We start from the raw sequence: 13408 nt of genomic DNA on the forward strand, positions 1-13408 counted from the left end.
CTGTCACTCTCCCGAGTTCTACTCCCGAGTCCTGTCACCTTCCCGAGTGCTGCTCCCAAGTACTGTCACCTTCCCGAGTGCTGCTCCCGAGTCCTGTCACCTTCCCGAGTGCTGCTCCCGAGTCCTGTCACTCCCCCGAGTGCTACTCCCGAGTCCTGTCACTCCCCTGAGGGCTGCTCCTGAGTCCTGTCACTCCCCCGAGTGCTGCTCCCGAGTCCTGTCACTCTCCCGAGTGCTGCACCTGAGTCCTGTCACTCCCCCGAGTGCTGCTCCTGAGTCCTGTCACTCCCCTGAGGGCTGCTCCTGAGTCCTGTCTCTCCCGAGTGCTGCTCCCGAGTCCTGTCACTCTCCCGAGTGCTGCTCCTGAGTCCTGTCACTCTCCCGAGTGCTATCCCCGACTCCTGACTCCCCCGAGTGCTACTCCCAAGTCCTGCCACTCCCCTGAGGGCTGCTCCCGAGTCCTGTCACTCTCCCGAGTGCTGCTCCTGAGTCCTGTCACTCTCCCGAGTGCTGCTCCCGAGTCCTGTCACTCTCCCGAGTGCTACTCCCGAGTCCTGTCACTCTCCCGAGTGCTGCTCCTGAGTCCTGTCACTCTCCCGAGTGCTGCTCCCGAGTCCTGTCACCTTCCCGAGTGCTGCTCCCGAGTCCTGTCACTCCCCCGAGTCCTACTCCCGAGTCCTGTCACTCCCCTGAGGGCTGCTCCTGAGTCCTGTCACTCCCCCGAGTGCTGCTCCCGAGTCCTGTCACTCTCCCGAGTGCTGCACCTGAGTCCTGTCACTCCCCCGAGTGCTGCTCCTGAGTCCTGTCACTCCCCTGAGGGCTGCTCCTGAGTCCTGTCTCTCCCGAGTGCTGCTCCCGAGTCCTGTCACTCTCCCGAGTGCTGCTCCTGAGTCCTGTCACTCTCCCGAGTGCTATCCCCGACTCCTGACTCCCCCGAGTGCTACTCCCAAGTCCTGTCACTCCCCTGAGGGCTGCTCCCGAGTCCTGTCACTCTCCCGAGTGCTGCTCCTGAGTCCTGTCACTCTCCCGAGTGCTGCTCCCGAGTCCTGTCACTCTCCCGAGTGCTACTCCCGAGTCCTGTCACTCTCCCGAGTGCTGCTCCTGAGTCCTGTCACTCTCCCGAGTGCTACTCCCGAGTCCTGTCACTCTCCCGAGTGCTGCTCCTGAGTCCTGTCACTCTCCCGAGTGCTGCTCCCGAGTCCTGTCACTCTCCCGAGTGCTGCTCCCGAGTCCTGTCACTCTCCCGAGTGCTGCTCCCGAGTCCTGTCACTCTCCCGAGTGCTGCTCCCGAGTCCTGTCACTCCCCCGAGTGCTACTCCCGAGTCCTGTCACTCCCCTGAGGGCTGCTCCTGAGTCCTGTCACTCCCCCGAGTGCTGCTCCCGAGTCCTGTCACTCTCCCGAGTGCTGCTCCCGAGTCCTGTCACTCTCCCGAGTGCTGCACCTGAGTCCTGTCACTCCCCCGAGTGCTGCACCTGAGTCCTGTCACTCCCCCGAGTGCTGCTCCCGAGTCCTGTCACTCTCCCGAGTGCTACTCCCGAGTCCTGTCACTCTCCCGAGTGCTGCTCCTGAGTCCTGTCACTCTCCCGAGTTCTACTCCCGAGTCCTGTCACCTTCCCGAGTGCTGCTCCCAAGTACTGTCACCTTCCCGAGTGCTGCTCCCGAGTCCTGTCACCTTCCCGAGTGCTGCTCCCGAGTCCTGTCACTCCCCCGAGTGCTACTCCCGAGTCCTGTCACTCCCCTGAGGGCTGCTCCTGAGTCCTGTCACTCCCCCGAGTGCTGCTCCCGAGTCCTGTCACTCTCCCGAGTGCTGCACCTGAGTCCTGTCACTCCCCCGAGTGCTGCTCCTGAGTCCTGTCACTCCCCTGAGGGCTGCTCCTGAGTCCTGTCTCTCCCGAGTGCTGCTCCCGAGTCCTGTCACTCTCCCGAGTGCTGCTCCTGAGTCCTGTCACTCTCCCGAGTGCTATCCCCGACTCCTGACTCCCCCGAGTGCTACTCCCAAGTCCTGTCACTCCCCTGAGGGCTGCTCCCGAGTCCTGTCACTCTCCCGAGTGCTGCTCCTGAGTCCTGTCACTCTCCCGAGTGCTGCTCCCGAGTCCTGTCACTCTCCCGAGTGCTACTCCCGAGTCCTGTCACTCTCCCGAGTGCTGCTCCTGAGTCCTGTCACTCTCCCGAGTGCTACTCCCGAGTCCTGTCACTCTCCCGAGTGCTGCTCCTGAGTCCTGTCACTCTCCCGAGTGCTGCTCCCGAGTCCTGTCACTCTCCCGAGTGCTGCTCCCGAGTCCTGTCACTCTCCCGAGTGCTGCTCCCGAGTCCTGTCACTCCCCCGAGTGCTACTCCCGAGTCCTGTCACTCCCCCCAGTTCTGCCACTGCCCTTTTGGGTGGCAACAAGTTTTAAATCCAGTCTTCAGGCAGAATTTCCCTTCCCCACATTACGCCAATGGCTTACACTTTCGAACCCCTCAACCCACTCACCTCCTCACCCCCTCAATCCCACCCCCTCATCCCCTCATCACCTCACCCTCACCCACTCATCTCCTCATCACTTCACCTCTTCACCCCCTCATCCCCTCACCCCCTCATCCCCTCACCTGCTCATCCCCTCACTTCCTCATCCCCTCATTCCCTCACCCATTCACCCACTCACTCCTCATCTCACCCCCTCACCCACCCACCCACTCACTCCTCATCCACTCACCCCCTCATTCCATCCCCTCCCCCACTCATACTCTCATTCCTTCCGCCCTCACCCCCTAAGGCTCGCTCAGCTCCTCACCTCCCTCATCCCCTCATCCTCCACCCCATCCCCCTCACCCACCACCCTCACCCCCTCATCCACTCACCCCCTCATCCACTCACCCCTTCATCCCCTCACCCCCACCTCCCCTCACTCCTTCCCCCCTCACACCCTAACCCTCCCTCACCCCCTCACCTCCCTCATCCTCACCCCATCCCGCTCAACCCCTCACCCCTTTCCCCCAACCCTATCCTAGCTCAACCCCAGCCCTCACCCTCCCTCACCCCCTCACACCTTCAGACTCTCATCTCCCTCACCCACTTACCCTCCCCCTCATCCCCCTCACCCTCCCTCACCCCCAATACCATCTACCCCTACCTCATCCCCTCTCGTCCTCCCCCACCAGTGGAAAATGTTTCTCTCTATCTTCCTATCAATGCCTTTTGAAATTCTAAAAACCTCAGTCAAATGTCCCCTTAACCTTCCATATTCCCAGGAATACAAGCCTAGTTTATGTTCTCTCTCCAATGGGAAACATTTTGTGTGGTGAACCCTGGGACTGAATCCCTCATCTCAATTTCATGCTTCCAGTCAGCAAAGCAGTTGTAGGGAACATAGCTCGAGAAATGGTGAGGCTCCGATTTTCCATCTCTGGGCACCACTCCAATTATTTATTAATCTCTCCTTCATGTCGAGATGCTGATTGCCGACATCCTTTCATTTTCAGTGCCACCACAGCTAAAGTTACCAGCTTTTTCCCCCTCATTGTATTTGTGTGAGGGGTTGTTTGAGGGGCAGCATATTGAGGATAATATGGCGGGGTTTGACAGAGCATGCCCAGTACTCATTCCATTAATGGCTATGGACAGAGAATCCATTCCCTCCTCTGGGTGTGGTTCTCCTGTCTGATGTTCCTTTGTGAGATATAGCAAAACAACACTGACCCAGTTTCAATATCCTGACTTCTCATCCAGCTTTTTGAATCTCTGTATCCTTCTAATTTAATAATAGTCTATCTTATCCTCTTTCGAGAGGCCCAGTAAAAATAAATTGAATTCATCATTTTTAATACTCATTCCCCATGGTGTATTCTGACTGACACAGAATAATAATCAAATCTTTTCAGTTCCTCTCATTCTTTGATGCCTTACAGTTGGAAACCACATGATTTTCAGTGAAGAAAAGGTGCCCCAAATAAAAAGCTTGCCCTTCACTTGTGTGGTATTGTTAATTATAATTGTGCAGGGAACACTAGATTCAGCTGATCCACAAATAAGGAGACTTAATCGTTTTTGGAGTTAGATTCAAACCTTTTCATTATTGTTGCTAAGCGATGAAATACTTTAAATGGTGCTTTCTACCTGGAATCATTTCTTTTAAAAATGTATAAAACTTATTTTAAAAATGTATGAAATTAACCATCCAATAAAAGCAGCCCACAAACTGAAGGCATATGAAGCAGTAACTGCTCACATTATCATCGAAATTAAATCTTATGAATTAGATCATTCTATCACACAGCCGCACACAAGAGGAGCTGCTTCTGAGCATGTCCTGAAATTTCAGTTTTAGTTGTGTTTACTCCCTCCCCTTGAATGTTGGGAAAGCTGGGCACAATGATGGAAAAACTGTGGCCAGGCCAGTATTTATTGCCAATCACTAATTGCCCTTGAGAAGGTGGTGGTGAGCTGCCTTCTTGAACCGCTGCAGTCCATGTGGGGTAGATACACCCACAGTGCTGTTAGGAAGGGAGTTCCAGGATTTTGACCCAGTGACAGTGAAGGAACGGCGATATAGTTCCAAGTCAGGATGGTGTGTGACTTGGAGGGGAACTTGCAGGTGGTGGTGTTCCCATGTATTTGCTGCCCTTGTCCTTCTAGTTGGTAGAGGTCGTGGGTTTGGAAGATGCTGTCAAAGGAGCCTTGATGCATTACTGCAGTGCATCTTGGAGATGGTACACACTGCTGCGACTGTGCGTCAGTGGTGGAGGGAGTGAATGTTTGTAGATGGGGTGCCAATCAAGCGGGCTGCTTTGTCCTGGATGGTGTCGAGTTTCTTGAGTGTTGTTGGAGCTGCACCCATCCAGGCAAGTGGAGAGTATTCCATCACACTCCTGACTTGTGCCTTGTAGATGGTGGACAGGCTTTGGGGAGTCAGAAGGTGAGTTACTCACCTCAGGATTCCTAGTCTCTGACCTGTTGTTTTAGCCACGGTATTTATATGGCTACTCCAGTTCAGTTTCTGGTCAATGGTAACCGCTAGGATGTTGATAGTGGGGGATTCAGCGATGGTAATGCTGTTGAATGTCAAGGGGAGATGGTTAGATTCTCTCTTGTTGGAGATGGTCATTGCCTGGCACTTGTGTGGCGCGAATGTTACTTGCCACTTATCAGCCCAAGCCTGGATATTGTCCAGGTCTTGCTGCATTTCTACACGGACTGCTTCAGTATCTGAGGAGTCACGAATGGTGCTGAACATTGTGCAATCATCCGCGAACATCCCCACTTCTGACCTTATGATTGAAGGAAGGTCATTGATGAAGCAGCTGAAGATGGTTGGGCCCAGGACACTACCCTGAGGAACTCCTGCAGTGATGTCCTGGAGCTCAGATGATTGACCACCAAAAACCACAACCATCTTCCTTTGCGCTAGGTATGACTCCAGCCAGCGGAGGGTTTTCCCTCTGATTCCCATTGACCTCAGTTTTGCTAGGGCTCCTTGATGCCATACTTTGTCAAATGCTGCCTTGATGTCAAGGGCAGTCACTCTCACCTCACCTCTTGAGTTCAGCCCTTTTGTCCATGTTTGAACCAAGGCTGTAATGAGGTCAGGAGCTGAGTGGCCCTGGCGGAATCCAAACTGAGCGTCACTGAGCAGGTTATTGCTAAGCAAGTGCTGCTTGATGGCACTGTTGATGACATCTTCCATCACTTTACTGATGATAGAGAGTAGGCTGATGGGGCGGTAATTGGCGGGTTGGACTTGTCCTGCTTTGTGTGTACAGGGCATACCTGGGCAATTTTCCACATTGCAGGGTAGATGCCAGTGTTGTAGCTATACTGAAACAGCTTGGCTAGGAGTGCGGCAAGTTCTGGAGCACAGGTCTTCAGTACTATTGCCGGAATATTGTCAGGGCCCATAGCCTTTGCAGTATCCAGTGCCTTCAGTCGTTTCTTGATATCACGCGGAGTGAATCGAATTGTCTGAAGTCTGGCATCTGTGATGCTGGGGACTTCAGGAGGAGGCCGAGATGGATCATCAACTCGGCACTTCTGGCTGAAGATTGTTGCAAATGCTTCAGCCTTATCTTTCGCACTGATGTGCTGGGCTCCCCCCATCATTGAGGATGGGGATATTTGTGGAGCCACCTCCTCCAGTTAGTTGTTTAATTGTCCACCACCATTCACGGCTGGATGTGGCAGGACTGCAGAGCTTAGCTCTGATCCGTTGGTTATGGGATCGCTTAGCTCTGTCTATCGCATGCTGCTTACACAGTTTGGCATGCGGATAGCCCTGTGTTGTAGCTTCACCAGGTTGACACCTCATTTTGAGGTATGCCTGGTGCTGCTCCTGGCATGCCCTCCTGCACTCTTCATTGAACCAGGGTTGGTCTCCCGGCTTTATGGTAATGGTAGAGTGGGGGATATGCCGGGCCATGAGGTTACAGATTGTGGTTGAGTACAATTCTGCTGCTGCTGATGGCCCACAGCACCTCATGGATGCCCAGTTTTGCATTGCTAGATCTGTTCGAAATCTATCCCATTTAGCACGGTGATAGTGCCACACAACACGATGGAGGGTATCCTCAATGTGAAGGCGGGACTTCGTCTCTACAAGTACTGTGCGGTGGTCATTCCTACCAATACAGTCATGGACAGAAGCATCTGTGGCAGGCAGATTGGTGAGGACGAGGTCAAGTATGTTGTTCCCTCGTGTTGGTTCCCCCACCACCTGCCGCAGACCCAGTCTCGCAGCTATGTCCTTTAGGACTCGGCCAGCTCGGTCAGTAGTGGTGCTTCCGAGCCACACATGGTGATGGACATTGAAGTCCTCCACCCAGAGTACATTTTGTGCCCTTGCCACCCTCAGTGCTTCCTCCAAGTGGTGTTCAACATGGTGGAGTACTGGGTCATCAGCTGAGGGAGGGCGGTAGGTGTTAATCAGTAGGAGGTTACATTGTCCATGTTTGACCTGATACCATGAGACTCCATGGGGTCCAGAGTCGATGTTGAGGACTCCCAGGGCAACTCCCTCCCTACTGTATACCACTGTGCCACCACCTCTGCCGGTGGGACAGGACATACCCACAATAGTGATTGCAGTGTCTGGGACATTGTCTGTAAGGTATGATTCCGTGAGTATGACTATGTCAGGCTGTTGCTTGACGAGTCTGTGGGACAGCTCTCCCAACTTTGGCACAAGCTCCCAGATATTAGTAAGGAGGACTTTGCAGGGTCGACAGGGCTGGGTTTGCCGTTGCCGTTTCCGGTGCCTAGGTCGATGCCGGGTGGTCCGTCCGGTTTCATTCCTTTATATTGACTATGTAGCGGTTAGGTACAACTGAGTGGCTTGCTAGGCCATTTCAAAGGCATGTAAGAGTTAACCACATTGCTGTGGGTCTGGAGTCACATGTAGGCCAGACCAGGTAAGGACAGCAGATTTCCTTCCCTAAAGGGCATTAATGAACCGGATGGGTTTTTACAACAATCGACAATGGTTTCATGGCCATCATTAGACTAGCTTTAAATTCCAGATTTATTAATTAAATTCAAATTCCACCTTCTGCTGTGGTGGGATTCGAACCCATGTCCCCAGGGAAATACCCTGGGTCTCTGTGTTACTAGTCCAGTGACAATACCACTGCGCCACCGCCTACCCTTAATATGTGAAGGCTGCTGGGCAAACGTTTCTGTACAATTCCATAGAAAACTCCTGTCTGACTGGTCCACAGTACATATTGGGCCCCTTTTAACTGTTTATGTGGATGGTTTTTGAATGGGTTAAAAACAGGCACAATACCACTGAAAAACCCTCCCTGAAAGGGCAGTCGAAACAGAGTCAATGGTAAATTTCAAAAGGGAATTCGATAAATACTTGAAAAGGAAAAATTTACAGGGCTATGGGGAAAGAGCAGGGGAGTGGGACGAATTGGATAGCTCTTTCAAAGAGCCAGAACAGTCACAATGGGCTGAATGACCTCCTTCTGTGCTGTAAGAATCTCTGGTTCTATGAAAGGAACACCTTTGACAACATCATTTGTCTGGTCCCTCCCATTTGCTATTTGTTAAATATGCTGTGCCATTACTTTCTCTATAATGTGCTATGTTGTGTTTATCATTTTGATTTATGAAACAACTCACACAGGTGGATTTTATCTGCAAATATCTTCCCTGAAAATTTGGCCTCACATTAATCAAACTGGCTGACCTTCTCAGTTAGCTCATGAGATGAGTAATTTTTGTAATCAATAAAATCCAAGATATGGAATCAACTGGGGAAAATGTGGTAGATGGTACTGAACATGATTAGATTGGAATCTGATGACACTGTAAAATAATTCAATAAACATACACTGCACAAATCCTCACTCCATCTGAGAAAATCCAAGTATATTTCTGCAGATCAAAGCTACCAGACGCAGAGAAAGCGTTTCCACTTGTTGGGGAGCCCAAAACCAGGGGCCGTCAATAAAGGACAGTCACTAATAAATCTCATCGGGAATTCCGGAGAAACTTCTTTCCCCAGAGAATGGTGAGAATGTGGAACTCACTACCACAGGGAGTGGTTGAGGTGAATCGTATCGATACATTTAAAGGGAAGCTGGATAAACAGATGAGGGAGAAAGGAATAGAAAGATGTGCTGATAGGCTGAGATGAAGAGGGATGGGAGGAGGCTCATGTGGAGCATAAACACCAACATCGACCCGTTGGGCCGAATGGCCTGTTTCTGTGCAGTAGACGCAATGTAAATAAAGTTGATTAACTACAGCCATTAATGAAAACAGGAAGATGATGTTCTAGTCTTGTCTCAGACCTTGGCTTCAGCCTGGGCAGGATTGGAAACATAATATTCTCTGCTCTGCCTTTCCCAGGAGAATGACACTGATGAAATACAGAACAAGAACAGTCATATTGACTAAAGACATGATTATAACCTTAGAAAGGAACATTTTTATGAATAGTGCTGTTCAGACAGAGTCTACCTATTAAGAATTTAAGAAATAATATAAAAGATCTATTATCATTTTGGGAGTACATTATAGACTGCCAAATAGTGGGAAAATGAAAGGTGAGATTTGGATGCAATTCAGATGGATTTGCAGTAGTGACAGCTGGTATTTATAGGGAACTTAAACTGAACAAGGTAGACTGAGGTAAGACAAGCATCTATAAAAATGGAGAGGAGTTCTTTACATGTATCTAGGACTGTGTTCCTTAATCAGTGTACAGGTATGCCGACTTGAAAAATTAGCTCTTCTGTTTCCTCCCACACACCCTCCTTCAGAACTGACATTTGCATAATTCATATTGATATCTAGATCTTCATCATGAACATGAATTCCCAACACTTCTTCATTTCGCGGCCAAGAATGGACTAGAGAACCTGACCACTCTGCTTCTGGAATGTCCTGGAGCAGCTCAGGCCTCCGCAGTGCTGAATTCTTGTGGAGAAAACCCAAGTGATCTCGCTGAGAAGAATGGGTTTCAGCACATTCGGGAGCTCCTAGATAGATTCACAGTAAGTTATTTCAATGCTGTTTTACCCTAGTGATGTGATGTATCAAACATCAAACACAAAGTTAGCCTAATCATTGCTGAGATGGCAGAATGTATGCTGATAGCCAATTGTAAACATGAACCTTCTTATACCTTGATGAAAACTTCAATGATCCTCAATCATTAGAAATTCTGCAGACAAGGGGTCGAGTTCCAATTAACCAATCAGGTCTAGTAGAAAGCTCAAAGAGAATGTGGAATTTGTACAGATGAAGAGTGCTAGAAATACAAAATAAAACTAGAAAATATCGAAAGTTTGTAGCATCTGTAAAAGTTTAATGAGTTAGGTTGTCAGTTTTATCGATGATGTGATGCGTGTCTGTAATTGTAGGTGACTGTCCAGAAATGAGGGTTTGACCTGGAAATGGTTGGGTGTTGAGAGATCTTACTGCCTTCATTATACTCTGTGCAGCCTCTCTGGCTGTTGTCTTCAATACTGCTCTAACCAATCTATTCCAAACTTGCAGCAAGTCCCATTCACCCATCAGCCCTATCCTCACTGACCTACATTGGCTTCCAGTCCAGCAATGTTTTGATTTTACAATACTTATCCTTGTTTTCAATTTCCTCGTGGCCTCCTCACCTCTCCCTGTCTCGATAACCTCCTCCAGCCCCATAATCCTGTGAGACCTCTGGGCTCCTCCAATTCTGGCCTCCTGTGCATCCCCCATTTCCTTTGTTCCACCATTGGCAGTCGTGCCTTCAGCTGCCTGAGCCCTAAGCTCTGGAATTCTCTTCCTCAACCTCTCTCCCTCTCTACTTCTCTCTCCTCCTTTAAGATGCTTTTTAAAACCTGCTTCTTTGACCAAGCTTTTGGTCACCTGACCTAATATCTCCACAATTGGCTCAGTCCCAAATAGTGTCTGATTTACACCACTGTGAAGCACCTTGGGACAACATTACAGGTGCTATATAAATGTAAGATGTTGCTGTTCTCACCTCAGCTCATTGTTCTGACCAGTCCTACAAGCATGATCTCCGGTGTGTCTTGACCGGGTAACCTGTCTTTTCTCTTTTCAGATGCCAATGAATCTACTGTTTTTCCAGTGTTGCTCTTTATTGGGGCTCTGTTAACTTCCAGGCACATTTTGTAGTTACTAAATAATCTTCACATACAATTTGCAACTCTTGTCCTGTTCTGGTTCTAACCTTATGGAGGATGTAGCCATGGGCTTATCTGTGTGATATGAAGGATAGACTGGGCTCTGGAATGATCCTTTCCATTCCAGCAATCTAACAATGTAAGAGTAGGAGGAGGTTTTTATTCTTTGTAAAACATTCGCATGGTTGGTTGTGGTAAGTAGCCTGGAATTACTTTCAAATTTTCTCTGCCTGAACTATGGTGTAGGTGCTTTATCCAGCGATAGATAAAGCTGGATAGGAAAAAATAAGACTTGCATTTAAATTGTGCTTTTAACAATCTCAAGAGCAAAACCCTCAGGAAACTATCAGGAAAGATTGAACAAGCTGGGGCTGTTTTCTCTAGAAAAGAGATGGCTGAGTGCTGACCTGAGAGAGACCTTTAAAATTATGAAAGGGTTTGATAGGGTAGGTGCAGAGCAAATGTTTTCACTTGTGAGGGAGTCCAAAACTAGGGGCCATAAATATAAGACAGTCACTAATAAATTCAGGAGAAACTTCATTACCCAGAGAGTGGTGAGAATGTTGAACTCACTACCACAGGGAGTGTTTGAGGTGAATAGTATAGATACATTTTAAGGGGAAGCTGGATAAACACACGAGGGAGTAAGGAATAGAAGGATATGATGATAGGACGGCCAATTAAGAAGTTGCCTCCAGGAAACCCATCCAAATAAGGACAGTGGACAGACCAGTAAAGTCCACAAAGATGTCTGGCCAGCAGCCAACCAGGAGTGGTGGGCGATGCTGAGGCAGGCAGAAGACAACAAGGATGCCTCAAAATGAAAGCGCTCTCTGCAGCATTGGGAAAAATTTAAAATCATTCATGGCCACAGCTGACAGGCTATCATTAAGGAGGAGGAGCTGCTGCACAGGATGACTTTTGGCTGCAGCTGTGGCCATCGCATCCCAGCGGGTGTGTGCTGGGGGGGTCAAGTGGCGATGCCAATGGCCTCCTGGCCTGCCACTGGGAAGCTGTTTCCATTTACCTGCCAAGCTTCAGCCTCATTGGGAAAACTGTCTGCAGTCGGGAAGATCCTTCTGGTAACATCAACATTCCCCCAACTAGCCAGTTAGTGGGTCTAATTGGCTACTAGCTACCGCTGGATGGGTAGCCTCTGCTGCATTGACCTCGCCTCCGGCAAAATCACTCAGAGGCAGGAACACGTTGGATAGCCAACCCGACACACTATATTCCGACTTTGTTTTCAGTCCTGCCTCCTAATCCGTCTCCACGGGACCAGGAAAATTCAGCTCATAATCACCATGAGACATCCAGAAGCAAATATTTTGTTTAGTCACCAGAGACTTCGAAAAAGAAACAGTTTGAAGGTGCTGTAGCATACATAGATAGAACTGAGTGTTTTCCTGAAGAATAGCAGGACAGACCCTTTAACTATGGGAAAAGTCAGCATCTCCAAATCATGTCCAGACGAACTGATACTCCAAGACTCACCAATTGAGCACCGTCACCGCCTGTTTACACAGAACTCAACATCTTTCTTTGTGTTGAGGTAATACTGGGTCTGAACTTGGGATGCAGTTTAGTAAACTTTATGAGTGTGTGAATGTATTAATTATCCCAGACATGTGAAGACGTTTAAATCACACTCTCCAAATACTGTCACTATATCATCTCTACATTATCTCTGCACCATATTATATTTCAATAAAACCACTGCACCCAGATGTAAATACTGGTAACTTCACCAGGAGTTGGTACACAGTACTTGGGACAAGTCTAGCATGGGATGGGGGCTAGTTTCCCAAATGACACCAAGTTTGTTCAGCCTCAGACTGTTGCCAGGGAGAGGGATGGAGTCAGTAGCTAGGGAAAAGAGTTTGGGGCAGGAATCGAAAACAACGGCTTCAGTCTTTCCAATATTTAATTGAAGGAAATTTCTGTTCATCCAGTAATCACAGAATCGTTACAGTGCAGAAGGAGGTCATTCAGCCCATTGTGTCCACACTGGCTCTCTGAAAGAGCAATTCCCTCAGTTCCATTCCCCTGCCTTCTCCCTGTAATCCTGCACATTCTTCCCTTTCATGTAACTGTCTAATTCCCTTTTGAATGTTTCAATTAAACCTACCTCCACATGAACCACCTCATGTGGCTGGGTGTCTGATTTTGTTTAATAGCGCTCCTGTGAAGATCCTTGTGACGTTTTACGACGTTAAATGTGCTATAGAAATGCAAGTTGTTGTTGATTGTATTTCATTATTGCAATATCAAAAATGTAGATTTATAATAATCAAGATAGCAATGTTTATTGCTTTTGAGTGGCAAGAATTCTATCTATGAAACGGTGGAAAGGAGTTCTAAATTCACTGATATGAACGCACAGGGGGAAGCTATTCACCCTCTTGTGTTTGTGCTATGTGTACGACCGAGGCACTGTTTTTTCCAGTCCCACTTCTCCACAGGTCACAACATATATTTAAATTTTCCCACTTAATGATACGGTCAATCATATACTCTATTTTTCCCAGAACAGAACACACTAACCAGGTTTCTTTAATAAACAACAAAATTATCAGTTTATTATAAAACAGTCTTAACTAGTAATGAAGTAAAACTTGAGCACACAGATTTTAAATTTTAAAGTTCCCTTTTTAACTTAGTCCTTTCACACTCACACACACACATATATACCGGTTAACTGAAAAAATATAAAGGAATTTTTTGGATCAGAGCTCTGTTACAGACAAAAAGCACTTGGGTTGGTTACTTGCTCGTTTTTGAAGAAAACAGCAG

The 13408-nt window shown here is 48.5% G+C and overlaps 1 protein-coding gene across 2 annotated transcripts in view; it reads left to right on the forward strand.

The window, feature by feature from the left end:
* The window catches only part of LOC137377462 (B-cell scaffold protein with ankyrin repeats-like), a 264713-nt gene that overhangs the window by 123322 nt on the left and 127983 nt on the right, over window positions 1-13408 (forward strand). For both annotated transcript variants that reach the window (XM_068047063.1, XM_068047072.1), the window contains one exon: window positions 9276-9475. In XM_068047063.1, coding sequence (XP_067903164.1) covers window positions 9276-9475 — 200 coding nt within the window. The remainder of the gene's footprint in view (window positions 1-9275; window positions 9476-13408) is intronic.

This window comes from Heterodontus francisci, chromosome 1 (genome assembly GCF_036365525.1).
Source record: "Heterodontus francisci isolate sHetFra1 chromosome 1, sHetFra1.hap1, whole genome shotgun sequence".
In the NCBI taxonomy this organism is placed as follows: Eukaryota; Metazoa; Chordata; class Chondrichthyes; order Heterodontiformes; family Heterodontidae; genus Heterodontus; species Heterodontus francisci.